Source organism: Colius striatus, chromosome 1 (genome assembly GCF_028858725.1).
Source record: "Colius striatus isolate bColStr4 chromosome 1, bColStr4.1.hap1, whole genome shotgun sequence".
NCBI lineage: Eukaryota > Metazoa > Chordata > Aves > Coliiformes > Coliidae > Colius > Colius striatus.
In genome coordinates, this window is record NC_084759.1 from 52278807 (window position 1) to 52297733 (window position 18927).

Consider the following 18927-nt stretch of genomic DNA (forward strand, 5'->3'; position numbering starts at 1 on the left):
ATTGTGCTAAGTCAGCTGCTGTTCTGGACAGCTTACAGGTGCTACATTGTGTCTCTAGGTGGAATTTCATAATGTGTGGTGAAGTCCTTCTGTTTTGATGTTTGATTTTTTTTTTTTCCCTCTTCCTACCTCACTGTGAAAAGTGAAGTCCGTGAGTGTCTGAAACTGGACCAAGACCATAAGCAGTGCTTCTCTCTCTATAAGCAAGTAAAGAAACTCAATAAGCAGATTGAGTCAGCAGAGGAATTCATCCGAGAAGGCAGGTAAGTGTTTGCTGCTATATTAGAAAAACCCCAAAACATAAAAATCATTACTGAGGCACCAACTTATTGATGATTGAGGAGTTAAGTGATGCTTTTTACATCTGTCTGTTGAAGTGGATAGCTGAGCAAAGCTCTCAAAATACAGTTCTGGCCTCCTCGGCTCAAGAGGGACAGAGAACTTCTGGAGAGAGTCCATTGCAGGGCCACCAAGATGATCAGGGGACTGGAGCATCTTTCATACGAGGAAAGGCTGTGGGAACTGGGCCTGTTCAGTCTAGAGAAGAGGAGACTGAGGGGTGATCTTCATATTGACAAATATCTAAATGGTGGATCTCGGGAGGCTGAGGCATCCCTTTTTTTCTGTTGCATCTGGCAACAGCACAAGGGGTAATGGGATGAAGCTGGAACACAACAAGTTCCATTTAAACATAAGAAAAAACTATTTCACTGTTCAGGTGAGGGAGTCCAGGCACAGGCTGCCCAGAGGGGTTGTGGAGGCTCCTTCCTTGGAGGTCTTCAAGACCCGCCTGGACATGTTCCTATGCAACCTGATCTAGGTGAACCTGCTTCTGCAGGGGATTGGACTAGATGATCTCTAAAGGTCCCTTCCAACCCTACCATTCTATGATTCTATGATTGACTCACATAGTGACAACCCTGTTCTGATACCTTTTGATGAAACTGTCTTGTCTTAGCATACCTAACTTCTTTGTGTAGCACGTAGTAAGACTGAGGTAGGGATAATATTTGTCAGCTCTCATATTACTACTCATCACCTGAAATGCTGAGTTCCCCAGTACCAGAGAGATGAAGTTACGGAGAGACAAAGTCTAGCAAAGTGCCACTAAGATGTTGAAGGGAATGGAGCATCTCTCCTGTAAGGAAAGGCTGATAGATCTGTGACTGTTCTCCCTCATCCATCTCTGCTACAGTGTGATCTCAGCAATGTACGTAATATCTGAAGGGAGGATGCAGAGAGGACAGGGACATGCCCTGCTCGGTGATGCCCAGTGACAGGATGTAGGACAGCAGATGCAAACTGAAACTGGGAATTCAATTTGAACATCAGGCAGTGCTTCCCATCACCCCCTTGTTTCCACAGGTGCAAGTTACCTAGAGAGGCTGTGGAGTCTCCCCACTTTGGAGATACTCAAAATCTTTCTGGACATGGCCTTGGGCAACCAACTCTAGATAACCCTCCTGGAGGCTGGACTCCAGCAGAAGTCCCTTCCAACCCCAACTACTGTGTGATTCAGGGACTACGTTTTCAGGCTAAAACCACATAGTAACTGTAGTGCCTTGATAGCAAAAGTGGGTCTGACTGAGCTCTTTTATGCACACTGTTAAATGAAAGACAGTGCCTCTGTACTCCTGCAACTCCTCCTTTTATGTGTTCCCAAGCACACAACATCCAATGGTGAAGACCCTTAACAATTGATTAAACATTGTCAGGGTGGCTTTTTAAAGTAAAGTACATCAGGAATGTGAATCAGCACATCTGAAGATGGTTTTATTAAGTTAGAAGTCTGTTTGGACTCTCTTCACTTCAGTCTTCAATTAAATCCAGCACAGGCACATTTTCAGGGAGCCTTCTGAGAGCTTGTAGCAGCCCATGGATTTGATCAGAGACTGGCATTTTAAAGTGAATGTTCTAATCCATTTCTTACTCAAACCATAAAGCTTTAAACTCTTTGAAATCTTCACAGCAAAAATACATTTTGCTGTGTGACTTGAAGAGAAGTAAGGAAGAAAAAGCCTGATCCAAGCTGGCATAAAGAACTTTTTTCTTCTTTGTACCAAGAAATGCCAGTGTTAGAGTGTTCACAGCAAGACTCCTTAGCCCATCTCGGATAACAGAGAGGGAGATGCTTTTTTCCAAGTGCAGAACAGCACTTTGGACAGGAGGCAAGTCTAGAGGCTGCTGTCTCTGCACACTGAGGGGTGGTAGCTGTCATCTTCTGTGAAAGCCTGCTGGGCACAATTCCTGCTTTTCTGTCTCATAGCACGGAAAAGGGAATGGGCAGATAGTTCTTGAAGTGGGTGAAAGTTTTCTTCCTGCTGTTGTCTTACCACACCCTTAAGACTATTGAAGTTAAGGTACTTTGCTTAGAAGGGTGTTAAAATCTGTGAATTCTACAATTTGTAAATAAATCACAACAGCCTGAAGTGCAGTTGCTGCATTTCACCATGTTATTTTTGTGATGTAAACAGGTATGAAGATGCTATCAGTAAGTACGATTCTGTAATGAAAACTGAACCAGAAGTCCCAATTTATGCCACTCGTGCCAAAGAAAGGATCTGCCACTGTTTATCAAAGGTAATTCTCTTTATCTCCCTCTGTGACTGCCTCTAAAACACATCCCTCCCCCTGCCCCAAACCCAAAACCAAACTACACCCCCGCCCTCAACTCCATGAGTTTTGTTTTACTTTCTCCTCTTTAGAATCAGCAGCCCACAGAAGCTATAAAAGTTTGCACAGAGGTTCTTCAACTGGAGCCAACCAACGTGAATGCCCTGAAAGACAGAGCAGAAGCTTATTTGCTGGAAGACCTGTATGAAGAAGGTACAGCTGTGTGCAGTTGGCACATACTTTTTTTTTTGGTGGGCATTTAAAAGGCAGTCAGTGTTTCGAAATTTACTTTTAAGGTGCACTTAGATTTTACACTGCTGTTGTTATCCCCAGTCAGCACTGATAGCTGCAGCTTTACAAAAAGATCTGCTGGTAATTTTGTCTTCATTAGTGTTAGTGGAATGTACTTGTTTTCTCTACAGCAGAGTTGTCTTTACAACAGTGTGCTATATTCAGGATGTTTTATGAGACTGTAAAGCTTTACTTAACTTCCTTGAACACGTTTTATGTAATCAACCATGTCAGATAATTGCATTTAGAGATAAAAGGCAATTATAGTTAGGGTGTAGTCAATCCCTTTTAAGAACTCCATTTTAATGTCTTTTGATGGCAATGTGAAACAATACCGTTGGATCCCCTCACATATGTTGAGGGCAGAGGAAGAGGAGAGCCATTGCTTCAGCTCTCTAGCGCTGCTAAACCCAGTAATGTGATTCTACTCCCAAGGCTGTTTTTTCTATATGGAGTTTCCATACAATGCATACTCTTAGATGATCCCAGCTGCAGCCTTGGAAAGTAGGGACTGGGTGATGAGTGTCTCTGAATACACCATTACGTTGTTACCTGAAGAGTACTAAGTGCTAATGTGCTATAAACAAACAAAAAAAATAGCCAAAATTTCATTTAATGACTCTCATTCTGACAAGAAGCCAGGCTTGAGAGGGAAGTTTAGACAATCTGTCTGCCCCTGTGCTTGGTCATGCAGCAGTTTTTGAAGCATTAAGCTGTTTCAAGGAAAGGACTTGTTAGCTTTTAAGTCTGCAGAAAACCTGTTTTGTTAATTTTAGTACTCACAGAACAATTTTCCTCTTCTGTATTGTGGTACTGGATCTTTGGTGTTACAGTTGAACAAAAGAAATCTTTTTGGTTTAAACATTGATGAGGCAGCTGTTCTCATTAATAGCACACTCAGATTTTAATTCTTGTCTTTTGGAGAAACTGATCACAGAGAGATGATATTGCTCATCTCTTGAAGTTCACTTCAAAAATGAGACCTATTTTATTCTTCTTTTAAGCCTCCTTGACTCAAATGAAAACGCTGTATAAGGAGGACTGATGTGGTTTTTAGACAGTCCTCTTCATCAGGCCAAGTCTGCCTTCATCAAAAGTAGACTTTGTACCTCAGGAGTGACCTAGTCCCTCTCTGTTAAAGTTGGTGGGCTTTCTTCCTTCTTACAAGAAAAGGGGTGAAAGACAACAACATTTCTGAGAACTCACAACCTCTGTACAGAAAGAATGCTTGAAAAAAAACCCAAAGTGCGAGGGTTTTGTTTGGATAATGTTTTTCCATCTTTTAATTGTTTAGAACTGTAGTGTCCAACTAAAAGTAAAGCTCAGGAAGGTTTCACAGGGGTGAAGCCACTTTGGGCATTTCGCCATCTTTTCCTATACCTCAGTACAGTCTAAGTAAGCCCAGTGAGTGTTTGGAAAAGTAGCATACAATCATAGAATCATACAATCATAGAATGGTAGGGGTTGGGAAGGACCTTTAGAGAGCATGTATTCCAACCCCCCTGCCAAAGCAGGTTCACCTAGATCAGGTCGCACAGGAACATGTCTGGGTGGGTTTTGAAGACCCTAAAGGAAGGGAGACTCCACATCCTCCCTGGGCAGCCTGTGCCTGGGCTCCCTCACCTGAACAGTGAAATAGTTTTTTCTTCTGTTTAAGTGGAACTTGTTGTGTTCCAGCTTCAACCCATTACCCCTTGTCCTGCTGCTAGATACAACAGAAAAAATGGATGTCCCAACCTCCTGACACTCATAATTTATAAACTTGTAAATATTAATGAGATCCCCTCTCAGTCTCCTCCAGACTAAACAGCCCCAGTTCCCGCAGCTTTTCCTCGTATGAAAGATGTTCCAGTCCCCTGATCATCTTGGTGGCCCTGCACTGGACTCTCTCCAGCAGTTCCCTGTCCCTCTTGAGCTGAGGAGCCCAGAACTGGACACAGGACTCCAGATGAGTCCTCACCAGGGCAGAGCAGAGGGAGAAGAACCTCCCTTGACCTGCTGGCCACACTCTTCTTGCTGCATCCCAGGATGCCATTGGCCTTCTTGGCCACGAGGGCACATTGCTGGCTCATGTTCAGTTTATTATCAGTCAGGACTCCCAGGTCTCTCTCTGCAGAGCTGCTCTTCAGCAGTTCAACCCCCAGCCTGTACTGGTGCATGAGGTTGTTCCTTCCCAGATGCAGAACTCTGCACTTGTCCTTGTTGAACCTCATGAGGTTCCTCTCTGCCCGACTCTCAAGCCAGTCAAAATCCTACTGAATGGCAGCACAGCCTTCTGGGGAATCAGCCAGTCCTCCCAGTTTGGTGTCATCAGCCAACTTGCTGAGGGTCCACTCTGTCCCCTCATCCAGGTCATTGTTGAACAAGACTGGCCCCAGAACCGATCCCTGTGGAACTCCACTGGCCACAGGCCTCCAACTTGATCTGTGCCATTGATCACCACCCTCTGGGGTCTGTCATTCAGCCAGCTCTCGATCCACCTCACTGCCCACTCATCCAAGCCACACTGCCTGAGCTTTCTGATGAGGATGTTATGGGAGACAGTGTCAAAAGCCTTGCTGAAGTCAAGGTAGATGACATCCGCTGCTCTCCCCTCACCTAGCCAGCCGGTTATGCACTCATAGGAGGATATCAGGTTGGTCAGACAGGATTTCCCCTTGGTGAAAAGTAGATTTAAAAATGAATTTTTTAAAGAACTCCACTTTCCTAAATATAGTTAAAATACGGAGTACAGATCTACATAGATGGAGTGTTTGGTTTAAGAGAAAGGAGTATCAACAAAGGGAGGATCTTCAGCTGAGAGGAGGATACAGAGAGGGGCAGGCCAAATAGGCGCTGCCTTGAGCCCTCTTGCTTCTTACTGGTGGACAGATTTGATATGTTTGTCTTCTTAAAACTGATGAGTCTCAGTTTGGATCTTTCAAATATATCTTCTACTAAATCCTTACCTAATTCTAGTTCCTCTAGGGTGAGAGAATCTGGCGACTTGTGCATATTAGAGGGAAAAGTTTTGTAACAAGGTACTACACAAATGCACGGGGCCACTTGGTCTTGTGCTGGAACAAATGCTTCCCTATTATGGGGTATAAGAAAACTGAGATTGGACACACCTGGGATCTGGGACAGCTTTTTTTTTTTTCTGTGCCTGGAGCCTGCTGGGCTTGGCCTAACCTGATTCTGAGTGAAAACTATGCTTGAGTGGAACAGTGCTCCTCCAAATTCCTGTTGTTTAGCGTGTCCCCCTGCCTTCCTCCTGCCCTTGACAGTAGTGGGATGGTTGTAATTGCATTCTGCCTTCCAGCAGAGCCTCCATAAACAGTATTATAGTCCATTAATGCTAGTCTGCCTGAAACTGTCTTCACTTATCCTTCAGTTTTAACTGCTGTAAGATGATGGCTGATCTCTCTGCTGTGGAGAACAGTAGGGCAATTAAAACTGTAGCCTCCTCTTTAAAGGGACTAACTGATTCTCATTCTTCCCCCAAGAAAATGTCAAGCTGGAGGCACCCCTCTTCCTATGTAAAGATGGGAAATTTCAAAGTACTTGTAATTCAGAACTCTAAAGGAGATTATTATTGTTAAACGTTTCAAGATGCACCTTAGGGTGTATAGCTGACTTCTGATTCCCATCAAATGGCTTTAAATACTTTATAATCACATGGGAACCAGGGCTTGTCTATAGACACAGATGTGTAATGCCTCTGTTTCTGGCACGAAGTACAGGAGTTGATATGTCTAAAACATGAAGTACAAGTTTTGTCAAAGCAGCAAGAGAACCCACCTCACTGTTTCAAAATTGGTTAGGACATCTTTTTTTCTTCCTTGTTTTTTCTTTTTCAGTCCCCCTCTCCCCCACTATTGTAGAGGAAACAGCCATTATTTCAGGGAGAGTGTAACTGGTGCAGTTATCCTTCTAACAGAGTTGGCATGGACACGGGTTTTCTGCAGTTCCTTGTGTTCAATAGGAAATTAGGATATTAAAATAACAGCCAGCAGTGGTCACTGTGTTTTTAAAGATGCAGGCAAAGTAGGAGAGGTCGTTTCAGGTGTTCAGAGATATGATGTGATTGCTATTTAGGAGATTGCAAAGAATGTTGTCTTGAAAGGAGAGTTAGATTTGACGAAAGTATTTAAACTGAAAGCGATGCTGGAAGCTGGTTGTTCCTTTCATGTCATGAGACAGGATGCAGAAAGGGTGCTGTCTGAAATAGCAGGCAACTAAGAAACAGCAGTGATCCTTGTGTTGGCTTCTGAAGTACTACTGCTCTTAAAAATAGTGACTGAGAAGATCTGATTACATATCCCACTCAATGTAGTGTGTATTAGTAATAAGTCTCCTGGTTTCATGCAAACTTTTTGTGCTGGGAAGCTGTCTTCCTGTTTCCACCTGCTTACAGCTCTCACCCCTCAGGTGGGGAGAATAATTATCTCTCTGAAAAATACCTACAGTGGAGAGTAACATCAAAATGGAAGTCTCTGCCAACTGAAAGTACAAAATGTGCCTGTCAGGTGTGCTGGGTGCATTCCCTCTGTGGTGTGCAGCAGTGAGAAACATGCCTTCCCATACCCTTAGTACTTGCAGCCTTATATAAGGGAGTCAGTTTAAAAAGAGAAGTCTAGCACTGTCATTGCAGATACTTGCCTCTTGAGCAGCTTGGCTTCCAGCAGTGGTACGTGCTGCAGATGATGTGGTGCTCAGTGAAGTTGAGCAATCTGATCTGCATTTGGCAGGACGTCACGATGGGGCCTCCCATTATTCCACGGAGCAGACGAAGCGCGCTGCTCCTTGAAATTACGGGAGTGGCAAAGCAGCATTGTTTGTATCAGTTTTGACAGCATATATTGAGCACACACATTAGTGGATACTCCTGTTTGTTGGGGGTTTTTGTTGTTGTTATGTGTGTTTGTTTACATGACTGGACAAAGTGTCAGTAGAAGCCAAAATACCTTTGTTAAAGCAGCAAATGACAGCGGCCAGGGATGTGAAAATTGAGCAGAAATCTGCTTTTGTTTGTAATAGCATCTGAAATTGTTGGGACACTGGAAACAGTGTTTAGATGGGGTTTTTTTCCCCAAATAAGCAAGATTGCAGTGATGTCAGATGTCTGGGGAATGCAAATTCTTCAGCACTTCCTGCTGTCTTGCTCAGAAACAGTGAAAAACAAATGTAACACCTGCTGAGAAACAGCATCTGCTTGGAAACAATCTGATGCAAGTTGTCTGATTTGAGAAACACAGGAGACTTGGATCTGCAAAGGAGATGTTGAGGATTGTAACAGTGAAAGAAGAGCAGTCTCATTAAGGACTTCAACCTTTGCTTCCCTTGATAAATCTTGAGTTCAAAGAATGTTTAAACTTGGCACTGTGAGCACTCAGTTACCACTTAATAATATAGTTTACTTAAAAAAACCCCCATAGACCTGGGATTTCTTAATAATGAATCTATTACAGCACCTTTCTTACTTTGATCCCTGAGGAAGGCAGCTCTTGAAGTAAAAGTGAGAGCATACCTTTGAGGAAAAAAAAACAATGAACAACAAACCACAACACCAAACCCGTAAACTATAACTGTCTGCATGTTATGCACAGGCATTTGTCTTTCACTAACTGTATGAACTTACTGATAATCTGAAATCCATCTTAATCATCATTAAAGAGGAAGGGGCTTTCCCTTGTGTTGATGGAGTGCAGGCTATGGGAGGAAGGAGGAGTATTAAAGAGTCTGAAGACTCTTTAATCAAGAAGAGTGTGCCCAGCAGGTTGAGGGAGGTTCTCTTCCCCCTCCAGCCCCAGTTTTGGGCTCCCCAGCTCAAGAGGGACAGCGAACTTCTGGAGAGAGTCCAGTGCAGGGCCACCAAGGTGATCAGGAGACTGGAGCATCTTCCTTATGAGGAAAGGCTGCGGGAACTGGGGCTGCTTAGTCTAGAAAAAAAGGAGACTGAGGGGGGATCTCATTAACATTTACACATATTTAAAAGGTGTGTGTCAAGAGGGTGGGTGGCCATACAAGGGGCAATGGACAAAAGCTGGAACACAAGAAGTTCCACTTAAACGTAAGGAAAAACTACTTTCTGTAAGACATCTTTCCTGTGAGAGTGAGGGAGCTCTGGCACAGGCTGCTCAGGGAGAGTGTGAAGTCTCCTTCCTTGGAGATCTTCAAGACCTGCTTGGACACGTTGCTGTGTGACCTGATCTAGGTGAACCTGCTTGTGCAGGGAGGTTGGACTAGATGATCTCTAAAGGTCCCTTCCAACCCCTACCATTCTGTGATTGCATAATGCATCCTTCAGTTGAACAGCAATGTGGGACTAACATTGTGCAGCAGCCTCTTCACGTTCTAGTGCCTAAAACCTGCTTCTTGACTTGCATTTCACCCAGGTTTTAGATGCTCATTATGTTCATCCATGTAACTGTTGTAACATCCAGAGATTGTTCTGAGCTGCTGCTAGTAACCTCCTCCTTACTTTCCAAAACGTGTGGTGACCCTAAAAGAAGAAAATTACCTAGTTTATATGTAAAAATAAATCTCCTCTACTCCAAGGTTTCTTTTGAACTAGAAAACCCCAAACATGGCAAGTTGTCATACAGAAACAGCAACCCTTTTATTTCAATAGCAAAACATCAGTTTTGGTGAGGGATTGAGTTCTTTAAATTGAAGTTTGTGGAGTTGTGTAATCTTTTTTTTTCTATTCACTGTTTTTACAACAGCTATTAAAGACTATGAGACAGCTCAAGCCAATAGTGAAAATGACCAGCAGATTCGGGAGGGGCTTGAACGTGCCCAGAGGATGCTGAAGCAATCACAGAAGAGGGATTACTATAAAATCCTGGGAGTAAAAAGGTGAGATACTAATATCTGTGGTGCTAACTTGAAAGTGGGTTGTTAAACCAGCACATCTAGGGCTGATCACTATTTGTTCTGAAGAGTTTTGTTCCTGTATCACACTGCCTTCTCTTTCCTCCCCTACTGGTTTCGCAGGGTGCAGCTCTTACGTAGCATTTGTTTACAGTTCCTTTAGAAAGAATGAAAGAACAACATTGGGAAGGAAGGAAGGAAGGAAAGAAATCCTTCAGCAAGAAATTCTTAGTATAGATGATCAAGAGTCAGGTGAATGAACCAGGGAAGAAATGAAGACTAAAGAATTACTACTGCAAGCAACAACAGCAAAAAAATTGTGGGAGATAGTGTGATGGATGGGAAGAGTTTGAAAGCATTAACCGAAAGGTATCGGAAATACATCTGCCATTAACCTTGAAAAACTAATGACCTCTCTTTCTAATGAGGACCAAACAAATGTCCAGTTCTGAACCAGTACCGATCATCCTTCCAGTTGTGAACTAATTTGATCTCTACTCTTGTGCTTTGTGTTACTCACCTAATTCTTCAGACTGGGAACTGAATGCTGCAGTAGTAGCTGGCAGTAGTGTATTTCCAGGGAAAGTAAAGGAGTAGTGAAGGGGAGAGTGAGTGATCTTTGATTAAAGTTGAAACTTGCTACCTCTCTTTCTCATGTAAAGAATGTTCAGTGCCACCTGCAGAAGTTTAACCAGCACCTTGTAGTTTTCCTAATGCCCTTAATGACTATCTCTGTGTGTAAAATAAACCTGTGGATTCACTAATGTGGCGTATGAACAACTGGGAAATTTTACGTGTATTTTTATCCATCCAGAAATGCTCGAAAGCAAGAAATCATAAAAGCTTACAGGAAGCTGGCGTCCCAGTGGCACCCTGATAACTTCCAGAGTGAGGAAGAAAAGAAGAAAGCAGAGAAAAAATTCATTGATATAGCAGCTGCTAAAGAAGTCCTCACTGACCCAGGTAACGAGTGTTCTTCTGCAGTGACTCAGTTTTTTAAAATTGACTTTTTTTACAGTAATGTAAAAATGCAGCAAGTTTGTCACAACAAGAATTCCAGCTTCTCTTTTTCCCTTTCTCCCCCTTGTCCATCTTGAGAAAACAATGCACTAATACTCGCATCCAACCTGTTGCATGAAGTCAGACGTAGAGCTGGAACTATTGGTTGTGTTTCAGTAACTTTAAAGTAAAATTAAAATGATTATTTCAAAAATCTCTTGCAGAGATTTCCAGGATCTATTAGCTGTGGAGATGCCTACTTTTAAGGATGTGTCTCCTTCTGCCTAAAGTTCTGTTGCAAACTATGTTTAGACGTGTGGTGGTTTAGCCCTGGCTGGGTGCCAGGTGGCAACCATGTCTTAATACTACTCCCCCTCCTAAACTGGACAGGGGAGAGACAAATAAAACAAGAGCCTTGTGAGTTGGGATAAGGACAGGGAGGTCACTCAGCAATTAATGTCATGGGCAAAACAGACTCAACTTAGGTAGAAAAAGGTTTGATTTATTAATGAACCATCAGAGCAGAGCAGGGAGATGAGAAATAAACCCAAATCTTAAAACACCTTCCCTTTTTTCCGGGTTTCTACCTCCTCCCCTCCAGCGGCACAGGGACACAAGGAATGAGAGTTATGGTCAGTTGATTACAGATGGACTTTGCCACTGCTTCTTCTCAGGGAGAGGCCTCTACACACTTCCCATTGCTACAGTGTGGAGTCCCTCCCAAGGGAGACAGTCCCTCAGGAACTTCTCCAGTGTGGGTCCTTCCCATGGGCTGCAGTTCCTCACGAACTGCTCCAGCATGGGGCCTCCCGTGGGGGCAGCTGCTCACACTCTGCCCCAACCCAGGTCATCCACCAGGAGAACAGTCCTTCAGGTACCAACTGCTCCAGCCTGAGTCCCTCACAGGATCACAAGTCCTGACAGCAAACCAGCTCTGGTGTGGGATCCTCTCTCCCCACGGGCTCCCAGGTCCTGCCAGGAACTTGCTCTAGGGTGGACTTCCCACAGAGTCACAGCCTCCTTCAGGCAGCCACCCGCTCTGGTGTGGGGTCCTCCATGGGCTGTGAGTGGGTCTCTGCTCCCCAGTGGCCTCCATGGACTGCAGGGGCACAGCTGCCTCACCATGGGCTGCACCACAGGGTACAGGGGAATCTTTCTTCCAGGGCCTAAGCTCTCTCCTCCCCCTCCTTCTCTACTGACCTTGGTGTTTGCAGAGATGTTTTCACATTCTCACTCCCTGTTGCTGCTGCTTTTTAGCAACTGTGCAGCAACTTCTTCCTCTTCTCCAGTACATCAATCATAGAGGCGTTACCTCATCATTAATTTGCTCAGCCTTGGCCGGTGGTGGGTCTGTCTTAGAGCCGACTGGCACTGGCCCTGTCAGCTATAGGGGAAGCTTCTGGCAGCTCTTTGTTTAAAGCCCTCCCCACTACCAAAATCCTGGCCACACAAACCTACTACAAGATGTTAACAGCTCCCGCAGTACTCCAAAGAAGCCCTTGGAGCTGGCCCTTGTGTGGATGGAAGCCCAGATGCCTTGGGCAAAGAGAGGCGTAGCCAACAGAGCCTTTTCCCAAGGCTTTTGTTGGCTTGAGGGAGAGGCTGCCCTCACTGCTGCTCTTTGGCCAGGCTCCTGGGGTGGGAGCCTTGCCAGGTATGGCTGGCTGCTGCTGGGCTCTGGAGGAGGGGTATGTGGTCACCCTGGGAGAAAGACCCTGTGGTGATGTCACCAGGAGACCCAATGTCTGTCTCACCAAGACGTGAATGGGCATCAGAGCATTTAGTCTCAAGAATGTTAAGAAAACCAGGGTTATTGCCCCAATTATTTGTGGGACACAGTTGCTCAGGGTGCAGCTGTCCTGTCTCTGAAATGGTTACATGTCCTGTTGGACAGCCAGGTAGGGCCTCGCCTTGTTTCAAACAAAATGATCTGTTTTGAAGTTTTTCATACCGTGTTTTCAGGGGTTTGTCTCTTCTCTGCCAGTCTCCCAGGCAGCCTGGAGAAAACTCCAAGTGAGGAGGTTCTACAGGTGCTGCCAATACAAGCGATAATTGCAGCTCTGTGGCCTGGGGCAGGTCTGAAGGGATTATGGGTCACCAGAGCACGCTGTGCGCTCCTGCCCTGCCTCCTGGGCCATGATTCCACCTTGGTTTTGTTTCCTGCAGAAATGCGGCGGAAGTTCGACGCGGGAGAGGACCCTCTGGATACCGAGAGCCAGCAGGGCGGGGGAAACCCTTTCCACAGGAACTGGAACACGTGGCAAGGATTCAACCCCTTCGGCTCCGGAGGAGGACCATTTACATTCAAATTCCACTTCAGTTAGAGCCCGAGACTTTCTGGTGGCCGCTGCTGGTTTTATACTTAATTCGTTGAAAAATAAAAAGTCTCTCAATTCAAGACCCCTCCCCCCCAAAAAAACCTTAATTCCTGATGTTGTCCTCAACCCCAAGTCTTGCTGCACTAGAAGAAAGCCCCTTGTTTCTTTTAGTGTTCAGAGGCTTTGCTTTGTGGTGAACCTGACAAGCTCGTCCTGCTTTGGGGGGGGTTTGTTGCTGCCCATGTGTTTGCTGTGGAAATGCAGGACATCTGTGTTCCTACGGATGAAAAAACCAGTAAGAGGCTTCTTAGGACAACACTTAAATTTAGGACTCAAATATACGCTTAAAAAGGTAAAAATGCATGTAAATATCTTTCTGAATCGGGGCCTAATAAAGAGGGAAAGGGTAGTTACAGTAGTGTCTTCGTTAACAAGCCGTTAGCTGTTGTGCGCAGCAGAATGAGCCATCTCTCAGTGTTGTTGAGAGGAAGCCACAGTGCCCCCGAGCCTGAGCAGCCCTTCGGAGAGAAGGCGGCACCTGGGTCACTGTGTTGGAGAAAGTCTCTCCGTGCTTCGTCCGTTAACCTGGACTGGGACGAGTTCCTTGGCGCTGATTTACACATTGAAGTATCAGCTCCCGGATGCTTTTCGAAAGCCTTTTCCCGCGATGTGATCTGGGATGTCTCGGTATCACGTGTGAGTAGCGTGCACTTTATCGAAATCCCTGCCAGAGATGCGAGCACAAAACGCGACGTGACATCTCCCCGGCCGTGCAGCAGTTTATTCCTTCCACGCAGGTGAGCTGGGGACCGCTGGAGGTTCCGTGGGGCTGCGGCCCCGGCCCTGCCCCCGGCGGCGGGGGCGGCTCCGGCCCAGCCCCCGGCCCTGCCCCGCAGCTCCGCCCCGTGCCCGCGGCCGGCAGCCACCGCTGCGGGCGGGAACTGGCAGCGGGGCTGTGCTTTGTGCAACAGCGGCGGCACCGTGGAAACAACGGGGTGCAAAAAAGAGAGGCGCTAAGTTTCCACTGGCTACCAGTCTGGTTTGTTTTTCTGTGTGCACGCAGCTGCGGTTGGTTTAGAGTAGGGATGGAAGGGTGTGAAAGCCGTGTGAGGTGTTGGCAGGGCGGGAGCTGCTGTGAGGCAGCCATCTCGCCTTCCCAATAGTGTGAGGATTACAGTTCATCGACCTTATGTTGATTGGAATTTAAGTGGAAAACCATACTCGGCTGTTGGGAAGCTTCTCTCCCTTCAGCTCGCAGCATCTGAAAGCATCAGCAGCCTCAGAAATGAAATGAGCAAATAAGGCCTTTAGTCCGAAAGTGGGGATTCGGCAACCGCAGTCGGTGCTGCTGGTGAAACGTAGCCTGTGGCTCCTGCCTCAGGCACTTGGCAAGAGGCTGTGGGGCTTCATAAAATGTTTTTCAACAGCAATTCAAAGATCAGTGTTGATTCAGAAATACAGTGTTGATTCATCAGAAATGTATCTTTGAAGAGCACAGTAGTACACGGTACAGAAACACCTCAGCTGCCTCTTAAACTCCACTGTTGGGTGTTTTCCAAGTTGAATGACTTTCCAGTACTTTTAACTTCGGCTCTTGTCCTGCCTGAAAGCTTTTTGTTTAAGCTCTATGGAAGTCACTGAGGACGCCATTCATGCCGTTGTAGGTTGTGTGTGGGTCTCGAAGGACCTCCCGGGCTCAGGTGTAGAAACCTGCTGTGCAACGCAACAAGAGACCCCCCCAGTGCTCTCTGCTTTCGTCCCTGGCCAGTGAGAGGTGGGGGGTGGCTGCTGGCTGCTGTTGGCCATGAGCAGGGAGCCAGTGAGAGGTGGGGGGTGGCTGCTGGCTGCTGTTGGCCATGAGCAGGGAGCAGGGCCTGGCTGTGTGGGCTGCTGCTGCTGCAGGGAGGCGGGTGGCTGTGTCTGGGTGCGAGGCTGCTCTGGGTAAAGCCACCTCTGTTGCCTCGCTTGCTGTAAGAGGGGCTGCTTGGATTTTAATCCTGAAGGACCACTGTAAGCAGGTCAGGTTTTGTACCTCCAGGAATGCTGCACAGTTTGGGGAAGTCGCCATGAGCTGTGCAGGCAGCTGTGTTGGCCTGATAGGGCACTGCTGGAAATGAGACATCTCCGAAGGGCACTGCCCCTGTTCACCCTTTCTGTTCTCATCCCCCTCCCTTCTCTCTTGGAAAAGCTACAGCTGAGAAAATTGACTCCCGGGTTATATTTTTCTTTTGGGGAAGGAATAAGATGGTCCCTCCTAAGTACTTCAGTTACTCTTACGAGCTGCTGGCCTTTCTCTAAGAGACAGGACAGTTCTGCCAAACGCTGGAAGCAGTCGGGAGCAAAAGGATTGTGTTTACTCTGAGAAGGAATGTGAAAGGGAGAATGTAAGGACAAAAAAACCCCCTTGAACGTTGCCAGTAGAAGGAAGATGGTTAAAGCCTGAGTGCTGTTCGTGGATCCCTTCTGTGCAAGACGGTGTCTTGAAAACAAACCCAAGCAGTGGCCCTGGAGAAGGCAGCTTTCTGATAGCAGTAGCTGCTGAAGGAGGGCTGGAGTGTTCCCAGCCCAGGGGGCAGATCCTGGCTTGTAGCCCTAAGGTATGTCCAGAAACACAAAGACAAGGGTTTGTTAAGAAGAAAACATCTCTCTGGAGGCTGGCAGAGAGGGTAGGGTGGTGCCTTTCCTGATACCAGGAAGAGAAGTGGTGGTGACACCCCTGGGGAGGTGTTGGTGGTGCAGACGATGTCCAAGGAAGCCAAACTCGCCTCTTTATTTGTTAGTGGGTGTCTGTGGTGCAATAATGTTCAATGACCGAACATGGAAATAGATGTCTTGGTAGTTCGAGATGTGCATGAAGCATCGTTACAGTAATTGGCCTGTATGTAGATGCCAACTTTGTTGAATTCTCTTTTTTCAGTCGTAATAAACTAGTTTCCAACTTGTTTTAAAAGGATGGCTTGGGGGGGGGGTGGAGGGGGGGGAGAGTGTATTTCACTTGACATGTGTGTGATACTGATTTATTAATCAGTATTAAACCAGAGTCAAAGTGAATTACAAACTTAAGAGCTCAAAATGGTTCCAGTTTTCAGACCAGTATTTGGAATGAGACTTTTATTCTTCCTTTTAGGGCTGTGATTTGTAGGAGCTTTACTGCAAAAGAGCCAGTACAGAGTAGCGGGTTAGTTGCATTTAAAAGTGCCTTACTGTAAGGTATTGTTTGTTTGCTCTGTAATAGACACTTTTATCCTTAAAGTAATAAAATAAACAAAAGGGGAGAATAATTACTGGGTTTTTTTTGCCCTCAGCAAGTCTCGAAGTAGCAGTTTTACGTTGTAAGAAGGAGAAGCAAAGGTAGCCAGAGATTTATCAAACGTTTCAAATGATTAAAATGTCTTTATATAAAAATCATAAATCTAAAACGCAAGAACTGTTTTTTCTAGAACTGTGGGAATTATTTTATGGTATTTTTCACAATAAAGATATTTATGATGACAACAAAGCACCGCAGTTCCTTGTCTGCCTTTTTTTTTCCCTCCTCCTGCTCTGCAAGTCTGACGTCAGAGCTGCCACGAGCTGCAGCGAAAGGCCACCACAACCCTGGCTGGGATGATAAATCACAATGCCTGAGGCAACTCCTGCACATGTTATCTAGCTCCAAGGAGGGAGGTGCAGCGTGAGGCAGCATTTGGATGCTTCCCATGTGTGCCTCAAACCTTTGTTTCCATCCTGTGCAGGCCCTGGTCCTTGTAGCTGAGGCAGGTGCAGGCTCTTCTGTGAAAGGGGGCAGAGAAAGGGAGGAGTCATCATCACCCTCAGTGTTAAGGAGAACCTTCCATGGATAAAAGCCAACTGAGGCTTCTGCAATCACCATGTCCCAGCCTTGCGGCTGGAGATCAGAGGCATTGTCCCCAAGGGGGAATCTTACAGGAGGCATCTGCCACTGGCCCTGAAACCAAGCCTGTAGAGCCAACAATCAGTGTTTGGGTCACCTAAACAAGCTCAACCCCTACTATCCACCCAAGGGTGCTAAAGAGAGCTGGCTGAAGGCACTGTGAGGCCACTCTCCGTGATATCTGAGACATTGGAGGGATTGGGGGGACATCCCCACTGAAGTATGTGGCTGGGAAAAGCCAGCAGGGATTCACCAGGGGCAAATCATGTTTGACAAGTGCTTGATTTAGGTAAAGGGTTAAAAGGAACCTTCCTGAGAAGCATTTTCAGTACTAAACCCTGGGCTCACCAACAACACTCCATGTCTGGTTTGTGCATTTTGTTCAACATCCAAGCCGCTGTAAGAATGTTGCAAATCTGCTGGGGAAGAAAACTTATCTACCCATTATCCTTTTGTTCTTTAGTACTGTGCATAAAAGTCTGCTTATAATTGTTCATTAAATTTGCCCTTTACCTTGATTGGTTATTTGTTACTTTTAGCCATTACATCAGCCTTATCGATTGGTCCCTGATAAGGTACAAGCTATACATAGCTATACACATTTTGAAATCACTTGGCCAATTCACTGACTTAAGCTCTTGTGTATTTGGTGTTCTAGACCAGAATGGCACTAATTATCTGGTGCTCTGGAAGCAGCAAGTTACAGGGGTTCAGGACAGTGAACAGCTTATGGCATCCTGGGATGCATCAAGAAGAGTGTGGCCAGCAGGTCGAGGGAGGTTCTTCTCCCTCTCTACTCTGCCCTGGTGAGGCCTCATCTGGAGTCCTGTGTCCAGTTCTGGCCTCCTCAGCTCAAGAGGGACAGGGAAGTGCTGGAAAGAGTCCAGCACAAGACGACCAAGATGATCAGGGGAATCGAACATCTTTCATACGAGGAAAGGCTGCAGGAACTGGGGCTGAACAAGAGGAGACTGAGGGGAGATCTTATTAACATTTATAGATATCTAAAGGGTGGGTGTCAGGAGGTTGGGACATCCCTTGTTTTTATAGTAGCTAGCAACAGGACAAGGGGTAATGGGATGAAGCTGGAACACAAAAAGTTCCACTTAAATATAAGAAAAAACTATTTCACTGTTCAGGTGAGGGAGCCCTGGCACAGGCTGCCCAGAGGGGTTGTGGAGTCTCCTTCCTTGGAGGTCTTCAAGACCCACCTGGACATGTTCCTATGCGACCTGATCTAGGTGAACCTGCCTCTGCAAGGGGGTTGGACTGCATGATTTCCAAAGGTCCCTTCCAACCCCTACCATTCTATGATTCTATGATAATATAACAAACTCTTTTCTTCTTCCTCCAAAGCAATCACTCCCAGCATTGTTCTTGGATGTTTTATGGCTTGCAGGTGCATGGATTTGAACAAGCCCCTTTGTTATCACTCTTACTGTGTCTGATTTCTCCTGCAGGTTGTTCTCTTTGGGAGCAGCTTCACCAGGTAGGCTGGGTTTTGCTTTGTTACACTAACTGATAAATTTTACCTAAAAGTAACTATTTGATAAAATCACAGTTTATAAATTTTATAACAAGAAGAGTAAGACCTAGAAAAGACACTGCAACAGTAACATGAATATAAACACTGTAAACTCTCCATTTGAGCAGTTCACTAGTCATTTTGCTTATTTCCTGATCTGAGCCAGGTTTCAGTAACACTGCAGCAATCCCAGCTGCGTTGCCTCCCCTGTCACAGGGCAGAGCAGGCGGGTTGGAAACCAGACATAAGCACACTCTGCACCTCTGAGTTCTCACCCTACAGCAAGTTCCTAGTTTTGAAGGTCGCTGTTTCTTCCAGCACAAACTTTCCTCAGTTTAAAGACATTTGAGGACTCACCACAATCTTATTCCTTTTTTTGCCTCGGCCCTGTTAACCAAGTATTTAATGATTTTTGTATACTACAAAAGAACAGA

General features: G+C 45.8%; 1 protein-coding gene across 1 annotated transcript in view; it reads left to right on the top strand.

The window, feature by feature from the left end:
- Positions 1 to 16575, top strand: part of DNAJC3 (DnaJ heat shock protein family (Hsp40) member C3) — a 42817-nt gene extending 26242 nt beyond the window's left edge. Inside the window, exons 7-12 of the mRNA XM_061996070.1 lie at positions 144 to 263; positions 2475 to 2580; positions 2706 to 2826; positions 9612 to 9744; positions 10574 to 10722; positions 12925 to 16575. Of these exons, the coding sequence (XP_061852054.1) occupies positions 144 to 263; positions 2475 to 2580; positions 2706 to 2826; positions 9612 to 9744; positions 10574 to 10722; positions 12925 to 13082 (787 nt within the window). The 3' untranslated portion in view covers positions 13083 to 16575. The remainder of the gene's footprint in view (positions 1 to 143; positions 264 to 2474; positions 2581 to 2705; positions 2827 to 9611; positions 9745 to 10573; positions 10723 to 12924) is intronic.
- Positions 16576 to 18927: the final 2352 nt, after the last annotated feature.